The following is an 18,434-nucleotide window of genomic DNA, read 5'->3' on the forward strand; positions in this document are numbered from 1 at the left end:
CAAACGCACAATTTGTGTCTTATGTTTTGCCTCCCATTCTGATATCTGGGAGGTCATAGCCAAATGGCCTGATTCTATTGAGACGAAGCAGCTTCTCTTCAAGTCACGAATGATGTTCTCATCAGCGGCCAATCGAACTACCAGTAACTCAAGTAAGTACCCAGGGCAGATGTCCGGCTCTTCACGTGCAAACGCGCCGCGCGCACGTCTGAGCGCACAGACCAACCAACATCGTGTCCATCACAACCATCGAACAATCACAAATAGCGCAGGCTTACCGCGCCGCAACTCGAGTCTACACCCGGCTGCGCTACGAATCCTGCCGCATCTTCGCAGGCTGCTCACCGCTATCGTACATCAACACAGTATCAACACTACCCACGGTCATTCCCCACGTCCACGCATCACAATGCCCCAAACTCTCTACCCTCGCGGCACAGTCAAGAAGATCGTAAAAGCGCACGCGAACCGCCCGCTCTCCAAGAACGCCGATATTCTGATATTCTTGAAATATGCGCTGTTCATGCAGGAGTGAGTTTCCCCACCACCATGCTCTTGCGTGGCTCCTAGAAGGGAAGGACGGTTCGGGAAAGAAGACTAGAGGGTGAAATGAGGGAGACGGTAGTGAACAGAATGCTAAACTGATACAGGGTTATCAAGGAAGCGGGTATTGCGTCGAAACGATCAGGCGAGCGTGGTGTGAGTGCGAGGAGTGTGAGAAAAGTGAGGGAGGGGTGTTTAAGGAAGTTCAAGGGCTGAGATGCGAGAGGAGATATCACGGAAGGATGAGCGACTCAAGGAAAATTGATGGTGCAGGAAGTATGTGTATGGAATACGGCGTTCGGTCACGGTCATGATACCCCATATGCGGTCTTTTTGTAATCGTAACACGACATTACAACTCGATATAGATATTGCTTTCAATCTCTGAGGCTATGTGTACATGATGCCGTAATTCGAATTATCCATCTTTGGAAAATCTATTCGAGAGCTCACCACCTGAGATGTCTACTCCTTCACGATCTTCGGCACCACCCATCCTCCGACATACCTCTTATCTACCGTGGGAAGTTCGACCTTTAACTGCGGCCCACGCCCCAGTTCAGTGTTCTTGACAGCGCTCTTGAGCCCCGCAACAGCAACGCCCAACGCGACGCAGCTGGCTAACATACCCTGCGTCTCCTTGTTCCACGCTTGCTCCACTCCCTTCGCCTTGGCGCCCTTAGCACCGCGTTTCTTAACGTCTGCAAAGGCGTCCTTAGCAGCTTTCAGTGAAGCGTCGATATTAGTCCATGGTAACGAGTGTTCTTGCTTGAGATCATCGTTGATTGATGGTTTGGGGTCGGAATACGCGCCGTACGGTTGGAGCGCAGTCTGGAATTCTTCGAAGGGTGGGACCTCGGGCGGTTGGAGCGTAAGAAAAGGCTTCATGCGCAGTTCGTAACGCAGCTCCTCGGTAGAGAAAGGTCGACCAGGACAGGGAAGGAGATGGAGGTAATTCGCTATCACGTAGAAACCGTGAAGTGCTTTTGCGAACGCGCTGATACCCGTGGCTTGTTGGAGTTCAGAGTCGATGAAGGCAAGTTTCTTGTCTGTGTCATTCGTATCCTGATAGCGCGATTTCTGGACAAATTGTATACAACGCTCGGAGAGATGTTCCGCACAGCGCTGTAATGCGTCTTTTCGCTTCCCTGCTGTAAGTGATAGGAAGTAATACATGCCCGCGTGTTCGTCGGGAAGGTATATGTCCTGTTCGAAGCCTAGGATGATGACTTTCTCAATCATCCACAACTTTTTTATGTATACCCACGTCAGAAGTGGGCTGTCCATGACTTCCTCAGCGATGTTGAGCTGTAAGGCATGAACCACGAGATCGGCATCGACAAATACAGCATCCTGTTGCAACATATCCCAAGCTATTATTACGTGCGTGAGCATTCGGCGGAGACGACACCTATTCTGGCCCAGGGCTACCCACAGATCGAGATAGGGCTGTCCCACTCGCTCCACGAACTCGTCAATCAGAAGGGCGAACTGCAATCTTGGCGGTTTGGGCATCAATGGGTTGCGCGGTGGAGAAAGCGCCCAGTTGGCAGGGTCCAAGATGGGAGATTCATGGAAGACGAATGATTTGACATCTTCGAGAGGCAATGACACAGGCGCATTCAGAATATAGGGGTCAAAGAGGATGTTCGAGAGGTATGACCGCGAGTATGTAAGAGGCGCTGGCTGGCGAGAAGCGAACGTCCATAGGAAAGACTGGTACTCCAGCGGGTCTGTCGGCAAGTCTTTGAAGCGAGTTGCTTCTTCGCAATCGGCGCATAGCTGCTTCAATGTCTGCAACGCGTCCTTGAACTCGACTTCAACTATCGGCCGTGGTGGTACTGTTGACGCAAGTCGCCGCTGTATCTTGGTGCTGAAGGACCCAGGAACGGTCCTTCCCAAATGTTGAGTATCGTTAACTTTGTCGACATGTGGAAGTACAGGTGGCCAAAAGTTGGATAAAAGCTCCAGTGGACACTCAGGATCAAGAGCGCATAGGAAACTCTTCCTGAAATGGAGTCTGGCAATTATAGCTGATCGAAGTTCGTCATCAATCTTGAGATCGGAGCTATGAAATAATCAGTATATTTTCGATCTTCCTTTTGACTTATGTAGGATCTGACTCACTCCTCAATCATCTCTACGCTTGCATCCAATTCCCTCAGGAACACATCTATCGGCACCTGCACAAACAACACTCGGTTATACGTATGCGTCGCAAAGTCCTCCTCCTCGAAGTAATCCCTCGCCATGATCTTTGCGATTACATAGTCACACCCCTTGATTAGGGCTAAACAGTACGCTCTTAGCACGTCCAGCAATGTGCCTGGTCTCTTGTCATCCGGAATGTCGCCACGGTAGAACTGCGCTTGAGGGATGGTCTTAGGTTCTGGGTAAAGTAGTCTGTCGATGTAGACTGAAGTGAAGAGCGTCTGGGACAGGGGATAGCCTGTATGCCACGCCATTTCATAGCTTAAGAGCTGATCCATGATGCCAATCAATTCCTCGGGCAAGAGAGGTGCAAGTAGGTCAAAGTCGTCTTCCAAGGTCTCGCCTGGTTGCAGGAAGCCGCTGTCCATCTTTGCGTCCATGATCTGCGTCCATGGTCAGATGTAGTGAGATGAATCACTGTCAAAATCTTACCTCAATGGCTCCAATGGATTCGAAAAGCGTAAAATATTCATCTTTGATGAGCTGACCGACATCGAGGGCTGCAACACAACATTAGTGAAAGATTTCGACTGCAAGTACACAGGGCAGCGTAATTTCACGTGTTCGTGGATGAACAATCGTGGCTTTGGTGTGAGGGCATTCCGAAAGTCGGAACTTCCCAAATGGCCTGAAACACTTACCTTGACAAGCCCTCGTAAATTTCTCCGTCACATCATGAATTTGAGGCGGCGCACCACGCCTCGGTGCCTGTCGTAGTGGTAAGCTGGTTTGCGCAAAGCTCGAGCTCTCTGCGGATGCAAAGGCGGGGCCTAAAGCCGCATCAATACATGGAAACAAGACGTGAAAGCATGCAACGAACCTGTGCCATTAGAAGCTATTGGCGCATCGGTGTCGCGTGCGGCCGCGTCGTGGTGGAGGAGAGAAGGATCGGCCATGATGTGCGTTTGCCCTTTGGTTGGGAGTGGAGTGGTTCCGATGCGGAAGTAAGGACGGCGCGCTGGGGTGCACTTGCACCTCTAGAACAAGCTCTGTAGAGGAGCTACGAACAGAGGCCCTACGTCCGCCACAGCATCATATCACAGGTGAAGTAAGCCGAAGAGCGCAATTGAGGCTCAGATATTGTCGTGCATTGGCTTTCTAGAATTTCCTCCAAGATACCAGCGTTGATAGTACAGAATATACACTTCGCCCTCCTTCGCAGCCTCCGCCGGGTGTCCTTCGCCCGTGTATCCCATCATCAAGCCATTGCTACTTATCTCCAAATCTAGGACGATGCTGCGCTCTCCGCCGAAGCAGCGGTGGCCTCGGCCAGGTTCTTGGCCTCGCCCTGTTTGCCGTTCTAACCTGTGTCAACCTCCTTCCACTCCCTGATGTCTTAGTATACATACCTCCCACTTGGCGAACCTGAGCTCGCTCTCGCCTCGTCGCTCGGCGGCGATCCTCTTGTCCTCCTTGAGGGAGCGGCGGACGGCGCGGGATGCGACCGCAATGTAGCGGTTGTAGCTGTTCAAGCAGTCAGAACCAGGTGCAATTGCGATTTCCTCGGGCCGTGCAGGGTTGGGAAGCGTACGAGAGGCCGGCGGCTTTCCAAGCGAATGCCATTGTGATGGTCGGGGGTGTAGTTTCGGGCGTTGAGGTCGTGGGAAGGTGGAGCTGGTGGTCGTGAAGGGTTGGAGCGGAGCTTGCGAACTTTCGGGATGCGGCTCGGCGAAATCAAGGTCACGTGCACCGCTTCGCGTCTAGTTGTCGCTCTGTACTTTAGACTGCGATTGCAACCGACAAAAGCACTGTCTCTGTATTGTACGTGATTGGAGAGGAGCCCATTTACTATTCGCAGAGCCAGGGCTAATTGACTTCTCGGGAAGGACTTATGCTAATTGGTGATGTCAAGTCGAATCGTGTGCGTCAAACGTCCTGGAATTATGTGTGGCAAATATCCAATGGTGAAAGTGCACGAAAACTTTGTGCGCTCACTATGATTTGACACAGGAAATGAGGGGATTCATGAAGGTCAATCGAATTCAGTTCCTATTCGTGAACCATGTTCTCTCGGAGCATCAGCCTAATCTACTGGCTCAGCTCACATTGGGACAACTACCCTACGTCTGAGGGTCTGTTTGGGTACGGTCAGCTTTGGGACCACCTATTCAAAGGTCTCCCAAATTTCTTCATGAATCCGTCTCCATGGCCTCTCCGCCCTCCTCACCACCGCCCTCCCGGTTCTCGAACGTAGCATCCAGCCACTCTGCGATATCCTGGCCCTCGAATAACTTGAAGTCCTCACCAATGCCACTCACGCCCACGCTAGTGTTATCCACCGTAAGCTCCTTATCCTGGGACAGCGACTCCTTCAGAGCCCTCAGCGCATGCTTGATCAAATCCTCACGACTTGAACCCTCGAAGCTATCCAAGTGCCTCTCCAAGTACGTCCTCGCCATCTGACTCCTAGCGCCAATTCCGCAGGCAACCATTTCTTGCGTGACACCGCTGGGCTGGAACTCAAACAGATGCGGTCCTTTTGCGTCCACACCGGAGATCAGCAGGCCCACGCCGTATGGTCGTCGCCCATATTGCTGAGTGTTGATCTGTGCGCGGTCCGCAATGCGGGAGGTGATCTCAGAGAGCGGGATTGCGCGGTCGTAGGTCAGGCGTGATGAGAGAGATTGCTGCTTCATGAAGTTGGAGAGGACACGGGCATCTGAAGCGAGACCGGCGAGGGCGATTCCGAAGTGCGAGTCTATCGGAATGATCTTCTTCTGGTAGGACGAGAGTTCTTCTGCGTTTCGCTGTGAGAGATTAATATAGGTATTCCGGACTGAGAAGGTGCGATGCGTACCTTGATCGCCGCGAGCACGGCATGTGTCTTGCTGACAACACCCACCACGACTGAACCTTGCTTGACGGCTTCCTGTGCATATTCGACCTGGAAGATACGACCCTGGGGTGAGAACGTCACCGAATCGTTGTCGTAGTTGTTTCTGAACATGACGGCGGCGCGGGTTGTGTGACGTTGATTCCGTGTATTTTCAAGAGGTTCCTATAGCCGCAATAGAATTCGCGCGGACCGCTTCCAACGGAGGTTTTGAAGCGTCGAGGTGTTGCGGGGAGCTTTAGAGAACGGTTGGCGGGGGAGGGTAGGCAGCGCCCATGTTACGAAGCTCCATTGTAGCTTCCCGCCAAGACAGCGCCCGTGCACAAGTCCAGCCTCACAGGCGCTACGCAACCGCAGCTCAGCGGGCGACCTCCGAGCATCGCCAGGCATCCTCACGCTCCACTATCGCCGTCGCATGATACGGACTATCGACTCAACCCTTTGCGCAACATCATCTCGTACCCCATCCCGATACCGTTTCCCGCCATGGCCGGCATCAAGACGATCATAGGACTCTCCTTCGTACGACTGCCTTGTCGCATGCGCGCCTATGTTGCTACGGGCTAACAGAAGAACAACAGGTCCTTGCCATCGGCTTCCTCCTCGTAATATTAAGCGCGGCACTCTTCAAAAACTATCTCACGCTGCTCGTCGTTGCGACGTACGTGATCGCACCACTGCCAAACTGGATATGCGGGCGTGCAGCGAATCCAGATGATTTTATGGAGAGCTCGGGAAGTGGAGTCGTGGATTTTGGGAGGTTCTTAACCGGATTCTTTGTTGTTATGGGCATTGGTACGTCTTCTAGGGTGAACTCACGGTTTCGATGCGCCAGCCCTGCGTTTACATGGCTGGTTGGCAGTGCTAACAGATATAACAGCACTCCCAGCACTTCTATACCATTCCGCCACTATTCAAGCCGGAGCCGCAGTCATGTCAGTCGTGGGTGGACTGCTGATTTACGGGACGATCATCAGCTTCACGCTTTTCTTCCAGGAAGATCAAGATTTCTGACTACAAGGCCGGAACGACGAATGAAAGATATACTACGGAGGATACCGCAGGAGAAGGCAAGCAAAGAGCACCGCCTAACCTCTGGGATCACTGTTCGGCTTGTAGCAGGCTGACGTCAATAAGATATTGGGAAGGAAGCTGGGTCGCGCCATAGACTGGCGCCTGCACATGGGTTTCATCATCTTGAGCGTTCGTGTAAAGCTATCTTTCCTTACGCTGCATTTATCGGACAGGCCTTATTCATACGCTTGTGTTGGATATCGAATGGATTTGATATAAGAATCGAGATATCTCTATACAGCCCACAATTGCAGAACTTCCTCACAGGCCTCTGTGAGACTCCCAACGCCGAGCTAATATTCATACAACATGCACTGCAAGTCGCGTATGCCAGCAACCCGCTGCGGGGCCTAAGACCTCCATCGCAGACTCATCGCTTCCGTATCCAAATCAACTGTCCCCAGTAATCCCTCTTTGGACTACTTCCATCGCCTTAAAGTGCCAGATTGTACGTATACTCATCTTCCATGTTTTGAGCGACCCAAAGCACTGCAGAGCTGTTGTCCGTTAGCCTTGTAATCATATATAGATCAGTGTCGGAGCTGGAGCCTCAACCCACCTTAGCATAACCAAACCATTCGCAATGACATTCCCCACGCCCATCCAGATAGTCGGCCACACATACTCGGCCACGATGTACTTGAGCACTAAGACTACCACACTTCCAGCCAGTCCACCCGCCAGAAGCGCAAAGCCCAAGAACAACACCAATCGCGCCTTCCACGCAACTCCATTTCCGGAGTACGAAAAGGAGTCAGCGGACAAGCGCGACTTATCAATCGAGTTGATGACCAGCATCCCCAGCGCCGAGCAGATGCCGGGGATCCAATCCACAAAGGTTACATGCACGGCTGGGTCGGAGGGGTTCATGGGGGAGCGGGACCAGGAGGCGACATCGATCAGGAGAAAGAAACCGAGGGAGAACTATAAAATGTGTCTATCAGCGTCCAGAATTTCGTGAGTAAACGCCGGTATTGCGTACCAGAGCTCCGGCTGCGTAGACGCCTGCGGTCCGGGTGTTGGCGCTGTTCAACCAAGCCGGCTTTGGGAAGCGGAATAGGCGGTGCGACGACATGCTGCTTCTGTTGTGTTGTTGTCCCTATGCGTAGTCGTCCTGTGATGTGTTCGTGCAGCTGCGTGCAAGCTGGGAGGTCTGATGTTGGAGCTGCGCTTGCGCCTGTGAGGCTGGGCTAGGCTTCGTCAGTTGGTCGCGCCTGCCAAGCTCACGTCGGCAACTGCAATCGCCGACTGCAGCTTCTCCACCAAAAAAGTTCGAGCGCACTTGTACTTCCTCCGCACGAATACCTATACCTCTAAGTTTACCCACGACAAGCTAAAATGGCGCCTACAAAATCCGTAAAAGGCAAATCTTCTTCGAAGGGCGGCAAGTCTGGAGGTTCAAAATCCGGCGGTCCTTCGAAGAAATCCGCGAAACCGAAAGGCAGCGCACCCGAAGGCATTTCGAAGAAGAAGCAGAAGTCCCTCGCTCTCGCCAAACCCGGTGGCGCCCAGAAGTCGAAATCGAGAGTTCCTTCCGGCAAGGCAAAGAAGCGTGTCTACAAAGAATCAGAACTGGACCTACCGAAGCTCAATGGCATAATCCCCGCCGGTATTGCAAAGCCAAAGGGCCAGAAGAAGGGCAAGACCTTCGTGGACGATCCCGCGAGCATGATGGCAATAATGAGCATGGTTAATGCAGAGAAGGATAAGGATGTTGAGAGCAAGATCATGCGCGCGCGACAGTTGGAGGAGGTGCGGGAGGCCAAGAGGAAGGAGATGGAGACCAGGGCGGAGGAGAAGGCGAGCAAATTTGAGGAGACAAAGAAGGGGCTGAAGAAGAAGAGGAAGAGCAGGCATTCTAATACGGCAGAGATTGAAGCCATGGTTGATGAGACGCCGACGAAGGCTGCAAAAAGCAAGAAGAAGAGGGTGTCGTTTGGTTGAAAGAGCCATGAGCATCATGATCTATTCGGTTCTCTATGTCTATGTCTATTTCGCACTTGATACCCAGCATAAACGATTGCGTCTCGCCACAGTCTATTTTGGCGGCAATACCAACCTCCTATTACACGGGTCGAAAATGGGATACTTCTTGGTGGGCACCTCGCCGTTCGCCTCTACTTTCTTGCCCGCCGGCAATGCATCTATATCCACCTCATCATGCAGCTTGGTGAGAAACGCGACAGCGGCGTCCGCAAACCATCTTTTACCTCCGAACTGGAACCAGCTCAAGTGTCCGCCCCAGTTAGTGCAGCAGAGGACAGTATACGGGTTCTGTTTGAACTCTTCGTAGGGTATCGCTTCCATGCTGGATATCTGGGTTCAGGTTAGTGGGGGTTGCCTGGCTCAAGAGGTGGCAGGAGAACTTACCGGATCATCTTCTGCGTTGATAGCAAGGAACGGAATCTTAATAGCAACAACTGCATCAGCTGATTGTGCATCGCGATAGTAGGCAGTCTCTGTTGGATATCCCCATGTTGGTGCTTGAACCGCTCTGTGACGAACATTAGTACTTCAGCTCCTCATTCACATAGCTTTCCACAACATTGCTTACCTGTCGAATTCGTGCAAGTACTTGCACTTCATGATCTTCTCATCATTGAGTCCCTCAGCTTCGAGAAGATCAGTGCGGTGCCGTTCATACAGCTTCTTCAAGTTGCCTCCCATGACTGTGCTGTAGACGCTTAGTCCTAGCCAGCTTCTCTGGAGTGCTACGTTGGCGATCTCGAGATTCCATGGGTTGGAGCATGCAACAGCGGCTTTCAACACGCACGTCTCGCCCTCTTCAGCCACATAGTTGGTCAGAATATTCGCGCCTAAGGAAAACCCGATGGCGTAAAGTGGACGATTAGGGAACAGCTCCCTTAAATGCTCAACCAGCTGTCTCACATCCCACGTTGCCCTTGCATTGAACAATCTCGGCGTTGTGATCTTCGACAGCGCGCAACCCCTTCCATTGACCACGCAAGCTTCCCAGCCTGAGGCCGTGATGGGAGCTACGCACTGTCGGAGGTAGACTTCGTGTGAGCCACCGCTCAGACCGTGTAAGCACACCAACATGGGCTTCTTATCATCGCTCCCCACAGCAGTCCAATATTCCTCGGAATAGAACGTAGTCCTCTCGGGTAGCTCGTCATCAAGCTTGCTAGCAAGGCCCTCTTCTTTCGAAACAACAAAATCAACAGTGAATTGGCCTGGGTAAACCGAGTGTGTTGACTCGTAGATCTTGCGCTTGTAATACACCGGGGGGCCGTCATCTTTCACGGCCGTCCACATTGTTTGGAGGTGGCCATTGAAGAGGAGGGGGTTCAGTCGACATGGTGGAGTGGCAACCTTTATCAGGTCGGCGAAAGAGGTCTTGGATCCGGATCTGGTGGGAAGGGTTATCGGAGTTTCGTGGTGGGTGTACGAAGTTTTGGCGTGGCCGAAGAGGAACGACATCTTCACAGAGGTCCCGGGTTGCTGTCTGATGTGTACCTTTCGAGAGTGCCTTCCTAATTGAAAGTCCGATATCCAGGAACCAGACGCTTAGGTGGACAATGGTCGCTTCGAACGCTGAATGGTGGTCTGAACTCCCCGAAACAGAAACCAACGCTCTCAGTCTAAGCAAAAAGAATTCTCTACTTCTAGGTGAATAGTCTGGACCTGCATGAAAGATTGAATAATTGTATTTGAGAAAAGCTTGTGAAACAGCAACGATGTCGTAGTCCGCCTCGGTTCGGCTTTTGTATGTGATTCGCTACCTCAGGCGCGCGCCAAAGCCGGCAGTCGCGCCGCGTCCACCTGCCTCAACCGCATCGCGACTGACCACCGCCAGAAAACGCAGCGACCGCAGCCATGTTGAAGTCATAGCAGCCACCCTCAATCAGTGATGGACTGAAAGAGACGGATATTCAACCATATGGATCCACGGTACAACTGGCCGCCCCAGGCCCGTCAGGGCTATCCAAATGGCCAGCATGTGCCTTCGTCGCAACCACCAAACGGCTATGCGCCCAATGGATACAGCATGCCATATGGGTCGCAACCTCCGCCAATGCAGCAGGTCTTTCCTCCTGCGCAACCAGGGCAGATGCATCCGAGAGTCGTCATCCCAACTCGTCCAACCCAGCAGTCGCCCCCGCAAACCGCACCGCAACCACGATACATGCAACCACAAGTACACATGCCGCAGCGAAATCCCAACATGATGCCGCAGCTGCAGTATCCGCAAATGCGGCAAAATCAGATACCTGGTCACGGTGGACAGGTACCGGTTCAGCGCACAAGCAGCGGCGCGGCCATTGATCTTCGAGGACAGCAGCAGCGGCCCGCGCAAACACCAGCGAAGTCTGCGCACAGATCGCAGTCGTTTCAAGAGAATACCCCGAGAACACAGCAGCGGCCGGTCGATACTCCCATACAGAACCAGAACCAACATCGTGCGCCGCTGCAGCCACAAGGGACGCCTGCCCACGCTCGCACACCAACCGCTCAGTCACGGAGTCCGTCCGTAATCCAAACGCCCTCTCAAGCTCGATCGCACCCTCAGGTCGTCATCAAGAACAAGCCTTCCACGCAGTTACAGACACCCACAAGACCACAGCATGCGCCTGCAAGACCACTCCCAGCTGACCTCATGGTACTCATACTCTCCGCAGCAGATGAGTACATTGCTGCGGCGCGGAGTCTCGGATCAACCGCTGCTATGACATTGAGGCCCGCTGATCTGGATCAATACTACAAGCTCATGGCGACGGCAATGGGTTGCATGGAAACCGTCCTGAAGAAGTACAACCAGACACCGCGGGACGAGGCAATCCTGAGGTTGAGGTATGCTAGCCTTCTAGTTGAAGAGACGGATAATACCCAAGATATTGAAGAGACTCTGGCGAAAGGGGTAGGTGCGAGGCGAGAGGAGCAGTAGGCAGAGCTAACAACTCGCAGATCACGCTTTGTAACCGAAGTCGATTGACCGATCTGAAGTATGCTATGCTACATCTACAAGCCCGCTATCAATTCAAGAGCAATCATCGCGCAGCCCTCAAACTGCTGGATAAACCCATTGGTGAAGCCGACACCTTCAAGCATATAGTTTGGGTGTATGCCTTTCGTTTCTTGAAGGTGTCCCTTGCACTCCAAGTCCCTGGGCGGCCAGAAACATCTTCGGCGCTTCAGCAATTACATGCAGTAGCCGCTCTCGCTGAGCGGCAAGGGGATAGAGCCATTTATGTCACTTGCTGTGCCTTGGAAGCCATGATCCACCTGCGCTCGAGTGCTGCAGATCGTCTGGAGCAAGCTCAACGTGCCATTGCTTCCGCAAGAAGCCTTCAGCTTGAGCTCTCTGTCAAACAGTTGGGTTCAATAACCATTTTGATCGACTACATCGACGTTGCATGTAGCATTCAGCAGGGGCAGCCCAGCCAGGAGAAGCTCACAGCTCTGCAGGGCAAGGTAGACCAGAATGTCAAACCTGACAACGGGGCCTTTTCCGTACTTATCGAGAGAAGCTCAACAAACCCGAACTTGACCTTCAACACTGGCGGCGTCTTTCGCAAGGCCGGCGATGGCCGCGACGAGTTGGTCTTTGCTTGGTTACCACAAAGTGACTTCGGGATGCTGGCCTATTATCTCAGTGGCTTGGTAGTTGTGACTAAAGACAAGGGTACCAAATACCTGCAGGAGGGACATGCTCTCACTCAAGCTGCTATACAGCGCTCCTCTTCATTTCCGGTCTCGGTGCCCAAGTCCCTGGAACAGCGAAACTGGATCAAGGTGCTCGATTGGCATATCAAATATACTCTTGGCATCGCGGCATGTTACCATGAGGACATTGCAACGGCCCAGACTGCCATGTCAATGCTTCATGAGCGCTCTTCTGGACTCCCCTTTAAACGACTGGAGTCCTACGCTCGTGCCCTAACGTATCTATCTGGCATGGTTGACCAGGCCAAAGGATCGCTCGACTCAGCCTTGGGCACCTATTCAGGCCCCGAGTTCGACCTACCGGGTGCCGATTCCGGTACCAATTTTTATACAGACATCGCTCTGCTAGCAGCAATGAACAGGATGCTCATCATTCGAGATCCCTCACACCCTCAGCATTACCTAGCGCAAATTCTGTTCGCGCAGCTGCAGCCTCTGTGCCTCAACCATCCAAACCAATCCATTGACTGCGCGTTCCGCATCATCCAGGCCATCACCCAGGAAGAGTCAATTAAGGGCCACAAGACGCTGATACACACGACTACGAACAGGGCGCAGAGGCTCGGAAATGCTCAATTCGTCTCAATGTGTCTGAACTACATGGCTAGCAAGTTCTTCGCGAATCAGGTGGGCGACCAGCCCATCAAGTGTGCTCGGGCGGCGAGGAATGTCAGCAGCCAGGGCCCTGTTCTCTGGCGGGCCGTCGCTTGGGGCGTGTGTATCGATACTTTCAAGCGCAACGGCCTGCTTGAGGACGCACACAACTGCCAGATCGCATTCGAGGCGATTCGCGATAGATTGCCTCCGACTTTGAGGGGCGAGGCACTTGATGCGGATGGCGATGACGTAGTCGAGTAGAATTCCGATAAGACGATCTGCATTTTGGCGGCGTTTGTTGTTGCGAAACGGTATGCGGGGAAAAGGTGTACGAATTATTGTTTACTGGCATTATACCATGGGTCATAGGTGGGGAGGCGCTTTCTGAGGATATGCGGTGTTATTTGTCGCATACGAACGATAATCTGGGCCGATATGGGTGCTCAACCATATGTTAAATATATATAATTACATGTACTCGCAACAGAGCGAGACTTAGCCCAGAGTTGATCTTATCCCGATGTACTTGTTCTCTCGCACATGGTGAAGGGCGAACATTGACAAGCTTCATTACAGCGAGGCCTAGCTGATAGATTCATAAGCATCGTCAATCTGTGATTCTGATCGGAAGATGAATCTGCATTATTTCAAGCGCGTTTCAGCGATCGCCTGTTCATGAGAAACGTTGTCAGAGGTTTCCGTCGCTACATTGCTAGTCAGTGACATCACCAACGCATCAACGTGCGCTCACGACCACGACCTCCACTCATAGTCTAGTGACGCCTCGAAGAGAAACCACATTCAATGATCATCTGATTCCGTGCAACTTGATCGCCATCGCAGAAACAGTTTCTAAAGGCCACACACCAGAATACCGGGACTCTACAAATCAACGCCCTATACACAATGCCGCCACTCACCCGCATTCTCCTTCCCTCACGCGTCCTCCCCCTCACACGCCCCTTCTCCACCACGCCACTTCAATTTCAATCGGATGACCAAAAGCGCATGGGATCCAACCCGCAGGCCAACCAACCCGACTCCATCAACAAAAATGTGAGGCGCGATACCCCGAATACAGACCAGCAGTCGAGTGCCTCAGGACAGGAGCATAAGAGCGGGGATGACCATCCGGCGAAGCAGCCGGATCATCAGGCTGAGCCCAGCAGGAAGACGGGGATTGGTGGGGAAGATAAGGTCAAGGGGGTAAGGAGGGATTGGGGGAGAGGGGTGACAGGCAATAGGAAAGTAGAAGGAGGGTTAGAACACTGGTTGGTTTGATGTGGCTGAATGAATGCGAGGCAAGGTTTTAGTTGCGTGAGCAGTGCCGCAGCGCAATGCGCAATACACAATCTGCGTTCACCAGATCATGGTTTGATCCACTGTACGTGAGAGCTATACATCTATGAAAAGGTAGTCGGAGATGGACGATATATGAGAATTAGGGTCAATGGAGTCCAACAGATCACGAATCGAAGGTTCTCTGCGCATGAAAGGAAGGGCCTTGTTTAGAAGATCATGCATATGAAGAACATATTTCCAGAATGATGGATGTGAAGATTGGTTGGAGCATTTCCAATTTTATGGCAGGAAGAGATTGAGCAGAGCGAGCGTAGGACACTTCTTTCAACTGGCCCCCATTCCTGCAGCTGTCCGTGTCTTAGGTACATATCGCACCAGCATTCCATGCATATCTCCATTAAAGCAAGGCAGATTCCTAGCCATCGCAGCAGCATCCATCGGCTTCAGTACTGCAGGGTCGGCACTTGAAAGCTGTCAGTGATTCCAAACGTCTTCAGTGTTGTTTTGACGCTGTAATAGCATAGGCTGTGCTCAAGCTCTCGGTTGTAGAGGGGCTTCACTTACTGGGGGCATAGGTCCGCAAACGCCTCTGGCTCGGTTGGCTGCAATTTCGGCTTGGAGAGCTGGATCCGGTGTCGCGACAGCCACAGAGGCCATGAGCACTCCAATCATAGCAAAGAACTTCATGTCGGCTCGAAGTAGAGTTTCTTTTTCGGAACGGGTGAATTGTAAGGACATAGAAAAGTGCGTGGGGAAGTTTAAATATGATCGAATGTTGGTTAGCTTCGGGATTTTGTAAGTTGCGAGAGGAAGTTGTCCGGTCTTTTATACATGTTCACTTCGCTATGCAAATGGTGCTCTCCGTTTGATGCGGTAGATGCCGTTCATTCGGTCATTGCGTAGCATAGCAGTGTGGCTCCGCAGTCTTGGTTCATCCATAGGCAACCGCCGATGATTTAGTCATTGCGGCATAGTGCAGTTCCCAAGTCTCCTCATTTTCATTCAACAGGAGTAGTGGAATGGTATCGTACGAAAAGACGTTAGGTGTAGATGACTCTTGGGTCGCGCACTGATATTAGTGAAAAGCTTGAATGGTCGGATTTGGCATTACATCCACGACGTTCTTCTTACGGACGGGGGCGGAGTTGCGTGCCGCTGATTCGGATATGTATGTGCGGAGACCGTTGGATAAACGGAGTGGGAATCCAGTGAGCGGATTGGTCGATTGACGTGGGAGTCTCGTGCGAGACCCTTTGTGGCCCCCAACACGGCCAAGCACGGCGAAAGGATAGAGATCCATCTGGAAATAACTGTCCCGAAGCTTGGGCACGTCTATGGTAGGGATTGTCGCCGATCCCCCAATACGATGCGAAATCGTGATCAGTGTAGTGTCTGCCCTGTAGCTCAGCCTTACGGGAAGATCCTTCAACGGCGCGTACGCTAGGTGGAAACGGGGATTCACAGTCGGTCGTGCCCTGTGAAGTTCAGTATTGGCGTAGGAAAGCCAGTAAAACGCAGTCAAATCGAGTCCATGCATGTACTACTGATAAACCCCGAACAAGGGCTGCGGAGGCAGAATCTGCACGCGAGATCCTCTTATTGTATACCCTTTTGGTATATGGTTCGATGTTCCAATCAAGCGTCAATTTGAAGCGCCTAGAACGAAGACAAGATTCGTGTCAGCAATTACGCGCGTCGTGAACCGTCAATAATCCCAGCATTTCGGCCAGAAGCAAAGCGTAACGGGTACTTCCGTTGAGATCCTGAAGCATAGCCCAGAGCGGAAGTTAGTCTGCGATGTCTCGCGCTGATCACTATAACGCTCACATTTGGCCTCGGCCTACCTATCACTTACATGCAGGGGTGGGATCGAGAGAGGATACTCTGGTTCTTAAGCAAGTGACTAAGAATGAACCCCAACCTAGCTCGTACTGGAAGATATCGCACGCTTTCGCGTTTTGTAAGGTACGCAGTACCCAATCAAGCTCGGGATTTACGGTCTCCGTATTGCACGGTCGGGGGCACAGCATACTTAGACTTATCTTCCGAGCACCGAAGCTCTTGTCGAATAAATGTGTGTATGAAGTGCGGTACTGCTGTAGTCCTCGAGACTTATATAACAATGCCCTGACTCTACTTAAAGGTCTATCGTACTCTGTCTACGATTCTTGCCGTGGGCTAGAACGCGATAGGACGACCCCGATTCTCTTCTTTGGGAAAGAGTATGTATCTTGCCGGTCTTTCTATTGCCTTTGCATGTGATATCTCTCTCTCCTTATGCGCTATGATCGCCTATCTGAAATGACCGATGTGGCCGACATTCCCGACATGGTCGATATGGCCGACTGGTCGAGCCATGTGCCCGTCCTCGAAAGTGAGATAATGGACACAAACGCTGCCTTCGACTACTGTTCGTTCACAGTCCTTATGCATGGCGTATTCCCCCCTGCTGCTGCTTTTTACGAACTCAGCTTGACTGTCTGAGGGCGAAATTAGAAACGAAACATGCGAGAACATTATTTGGCAATGAGCAGACGTTAGTGAAGTTATCGTTACATCGACATGATCACAAGGTAGCCTATGGGCACTCAAAGGTAGCCTAGTAACACTAAGAAAGTAGAACTCGGGTTCTCAGTCGGGAACTCGACATCAGCAATGCCGGGCTTGGACCGAGTCTTGGTGTCCTTTACGCGTAGGCAACTCTTCACAGGTGTCGAAGAAACTGTAGTTCGATTTGCAGAAGGTTATTCCGGAAGTCGGTACAAAGTAATCGCGTTTAGAATGTTTCTGCTGAGGTGGCTCTGGCTTCGACAGATAGACTATCCTGTCTAGGACTGTAGGCATGGCAAACTTTGCGTCGGTCTATATCTTCTCCTTCATGCTAATGTGAAGTGTATCGAGTAAGAGGCAAGGTGACAAGAAGAAGAGATAGCGCTGAGGCGACCCTTTCTCCTCTTCTCATGTGGAGAAGAAAAAAATGCGATTTCATTCTCACCAACATGAATTGCATGTAGCAATGAACAGTTATATGAGACTAGTATTCCCTTAAGGATATGTGGGGCACAGCCAATTACGTTATAGAAAAAAGTGTGATAAGCTTATAGTAATTCATTCAGTATTGAAGTGCTAGGTAGTTGTCTAAATACAATCAATGTCGTTGTTGAATTGTCCAGGCTGAAGTGCAGCAGCACTGCCACTTGCCGCTGCAACTAGCTTGAGTGTACCGTCAATCTGTCCTGCGCTTATTTTAGGCAACGACAAGGCGTAAATGTGCGCGCCTCATGAATAAATGATCCCGTCTTCCATCTTCCTTACAACTGGAAAACAATTTAGTACTACAGCCATCAAAGAGCGACTGAGAAGTACCGTTCAGAAATGGCTCCATTGGACGTTCACGTAACAGGCGCGGGCACCACCTACCACCCAGCAGAACGCAGCATCCTCACCTTACACGCGCAGTCGATGCCTTTCCCTACCCACAAGAGGCCGACTCCAATGTCGCCTCAATTCTGAATTCCCTCTGCGACGCTATCGCGCCATACTGCCCGTACGAGACCAGCACCGACTCAGCCAACAACAACGCCGCAATATCGCACTACTCAATAAAGACACTCGAAACCTCTCAAGGCCGCGACAGAGCACAGGATTACGGCACCATGTCCTTCTCCTCCAAAGCCTCATACAAGATTACATTTACCGCATTCGCAGACCTGAGCATCGAGTTTCGCGACTTCGCGCTTCTTGCGCGTCTCGCGACGCAAATCGGCTCTATGGAAAATGTAAAAATAAAATCGCTAGAATGGATACTTACGCCGTCGACCCGAGCTACTGTAGAGGCCCAGGCACGTAAAGAAGCAGCGAGGCATGCGATCCGCAAGGCCAGAGACTACGCGGAGGTTTTTGGCGGGTTGAGCGAGGAGGAGGCAGCGAGCAAGGTCAGAGCGGTATTGGTGAAGGAGGCTGTGCCGTACAAGACGGTTACGAAGTCGAAAGTGCACATTGGGAAGGCGAAGAGTGAATGGATGCAGAAGAGTGAATGGGATTATGAGCCTCTGGATGTGGGGATTGAAGTTAAGGTTGATGGTAGATTTGCGGTTGATGAGTAGCTGACTTCAGACGCTGCTGGTGCCGAGGCCATATCCAAACCCCTGCAACGAGCCCGTATTCTAGCATCATGTAAGCCTAAGAT

General features: G+C 51.8%; 10 protein-coding genes across 10 annotated transcripts; 5 read left to right on the forward strand and 5 right to left on the reverse strand.

Moving 5' to 3' along the window:
- Nucleotides 1–409: 409 nt before the first annotated feature.
- On the forward strand, nucleotides 410–759 carry N0V89_010004 (uncharacterized protein; the record flags this gene model as incomplete). Its single annotated transcript, XM_056218749.1, has 2 exons — nucleotides 410–531; nucleotides 651–759. The coding sequence occupies 2 exons, from the start codon at nucleotides 410–412 to the stop codon at nucleotides 757–759; spliced, it is 231 nt and encodes a 76-aa protein (XP_056068014.1).
- Nucleotides 760–1,008: 249 nt separating this feature from the next.
- Nucleotides 1,009–3,650, reverse strand: MAK10 (N-alpha-acetyltransferase, non-catalitic subunit; the record flags this gene model as incomplete). Its single annotated transcript, XM_056218750.1, has 5 exons — nucleotides 1,009–2,611; nucleotides 2,671–3,137; nucleotides 3,187–3,254; nucleotides 3,396–3,524; nucleotides 3,575–3,650. The coding sequence occupies 5 exons, from the start codon at nucleotides 3,648–3,650 to the stop codon at nucleotides 1,009–1,011; spliced, it is 2,343 nt and encodes a 780-aa protein (XP_056068015.1).
- A 329-nt stretch (nucleotides 3,651–3,979) lies between these two features.
- Nucleotides 3,980–4,317, reverse strand: N0V89_010006 (uncharacterized protein; the record flags this gene model as incomplete). The annotated part of the gene is made up of 3 exons (XM_056218751.1): nucleotides 3,980–4,054; nucleotides 4,104–4,218; nucleotides 4,286–4,317. The coding sequence occupies 3 exons, from the start codon at nucleotides 4,315–4,317 to the stop codon at nucleotides 3,980–3,982; spliced, it is 222 nt and encodes a 73-aa protein (XP_056068016.1).
- A 566-nt stretch (nucleotides 4,318–4,883) lies between these two features.
- On the reverse strand, nucleotides 4,884–5,701 carry PRE5 (Proteasome subunit alpha type-6; the record flags this gene model as incomplete). The annotated part of the gene is made up of 2 exons (XM_056218752.1): nucleotides 4,884–5,501; nucleotides 5,552–5,701. The coding sequence occupies 2 exons, from the start codon at nucleotides 5,699–5,701 to the stop codon at nucleotides 4,884–4,886; spliced, it is 768 nt and encodes a 255-aa protein (XP_056068017.1).
- Nucleotides 5,702–6,073: 372 nt separating this feature from the next.
- VPS55 (Vacuolar protein sorting-associated protein 55) lies at nucleotides 6,074–6,601 on the forward strand (the record flags this gene model as incomplete). The annotated part of the gene is made up of 3 exons (XM_056218753.1): nucleotides 6,074–6,109; nucleotides 6,169–6,382; nucleotides 6,468–6,601. 3 exons carry the CDS (start codon nucleotides 6,074–6,076, stop codon nucleotides 6,599–6,601), a joined length of 384 nt encoding a protein of 127 aa, XP_056068018.1.
- Nucleotides 6,602–7,094: 493 nt separating this feature from the next.
- On the reverse strand, nucleotides 7,095–7,736 carry VPS68 (Vacuolar protein sorting-associated protein 68; the record flags this gene model as incomplete). The annotated part of the gene is made up of 3 exons (XM_056218754.1): nucleotides 7,095–7,158; nucleotides 7,221–7,585; nucleotides 7,644–7,736. 3 exons carry the CDS (start codon nucleotides 7,734–7,736, stop codon nucleotides 7,095–7,097), a joined length of 522 nt encoding a protein of 173 aa, XP_056068019.1.
- Nucleotides 7,737–7,999: 263 nt separating this feature from the next.
- LOC1 (60S ribosomal subunit assembly/export protein) lies at nucleotides 8,000–8,605 on the forward strand (the record flags this gene model as incomplete). The annotated part of the gene is made up of 1 exon (XM_056218755.1): nucleotides 8,000–8,605. One exon carries the CDS (start codon nucleotides 8,000–8,002, stop codon nucleotides 8,603–8,605), a length of 606 nt encoding a protein of 201 aa, XP_056068020.1.
- Nucleotides 8,606–8,698: 93 nt separating this feature from the next.
- N0V89_010011 (uncharacterized protein) lies at nucleotides 8,699–10,102 on the reverse strand (the record flags this gene model as incomplete). The annotated part of the gene is made up of 3 exons (XM_056218756.1): nucleotides 8,699–8,977; nucleotides 9,032–9,155; nucleotides 9,216–10,102. The coding sequence occupies 3 exons, from the start codon at nucleotides 10,100–10,102 to the stop codon at nucleotides 8,699–8,701; spliced, it is 1,290 nt and encodes a 429-aa protein (XP_056068021.1).
- Nucleotides 10,103–10,562: 460 nt separating this feature from the next.
- Nucleotides 10,563–13,204, forward strand: N0V89_010012 (uncharacterized protein; the record flags this gene model as incomplete). Its single annotated transcript, XM_056218757.1, has 2 exons — nucleotides 10,563–11,540; nucleotides 11,588–13,204. The coding sequence occupies 2 exons, from the start codon at nucleotides 10,563–10,565 to the stop codon at nucleotides 13,202–13,204; spliced, it is 2,595 nt and encodes an 864-aa protein (XP_056068022.1).
- A 3,696-nt stretch (nucleotides 13,205–16,900) lies between these two features.
- N0V89_010013 (uncharacterized protein) lies at nucleotides 16,901–18,351 on the forward strand (the record flags this gene model as incomplete). Its single annotated transcript, XM_056218758.1, has 2 exons — nucleotides 16,901–16,955; nucleotides 17,705–18,351. The coding sequence occupies 2 exons, from the start codon at nucleotides 16,901–16,903 to the stop codon at nucleotides 18,349–18,351; spliced, it is 702 nt and encodes a 233-aa protein (XP_056068023.1).
- Between the last annotated feature and the right edge of the window lie 83 nt (nucleotides 18,352–18,434).

This window comes from Didymosphaeria variabile, assembly GCF_027946475.1.
Source record: "Didymosphaeria variabile strain IMI 356815 chromosome Unknown scaffold_7, whole genome shotgun sequence".
Lineage (NCBI taxonomy): Eukaryota > Fungi > Ascomycota > Dothideomycetes > Pleosporales > Didymosphaeriaceae > Didymosphaeria > Didymosphaeria variabile.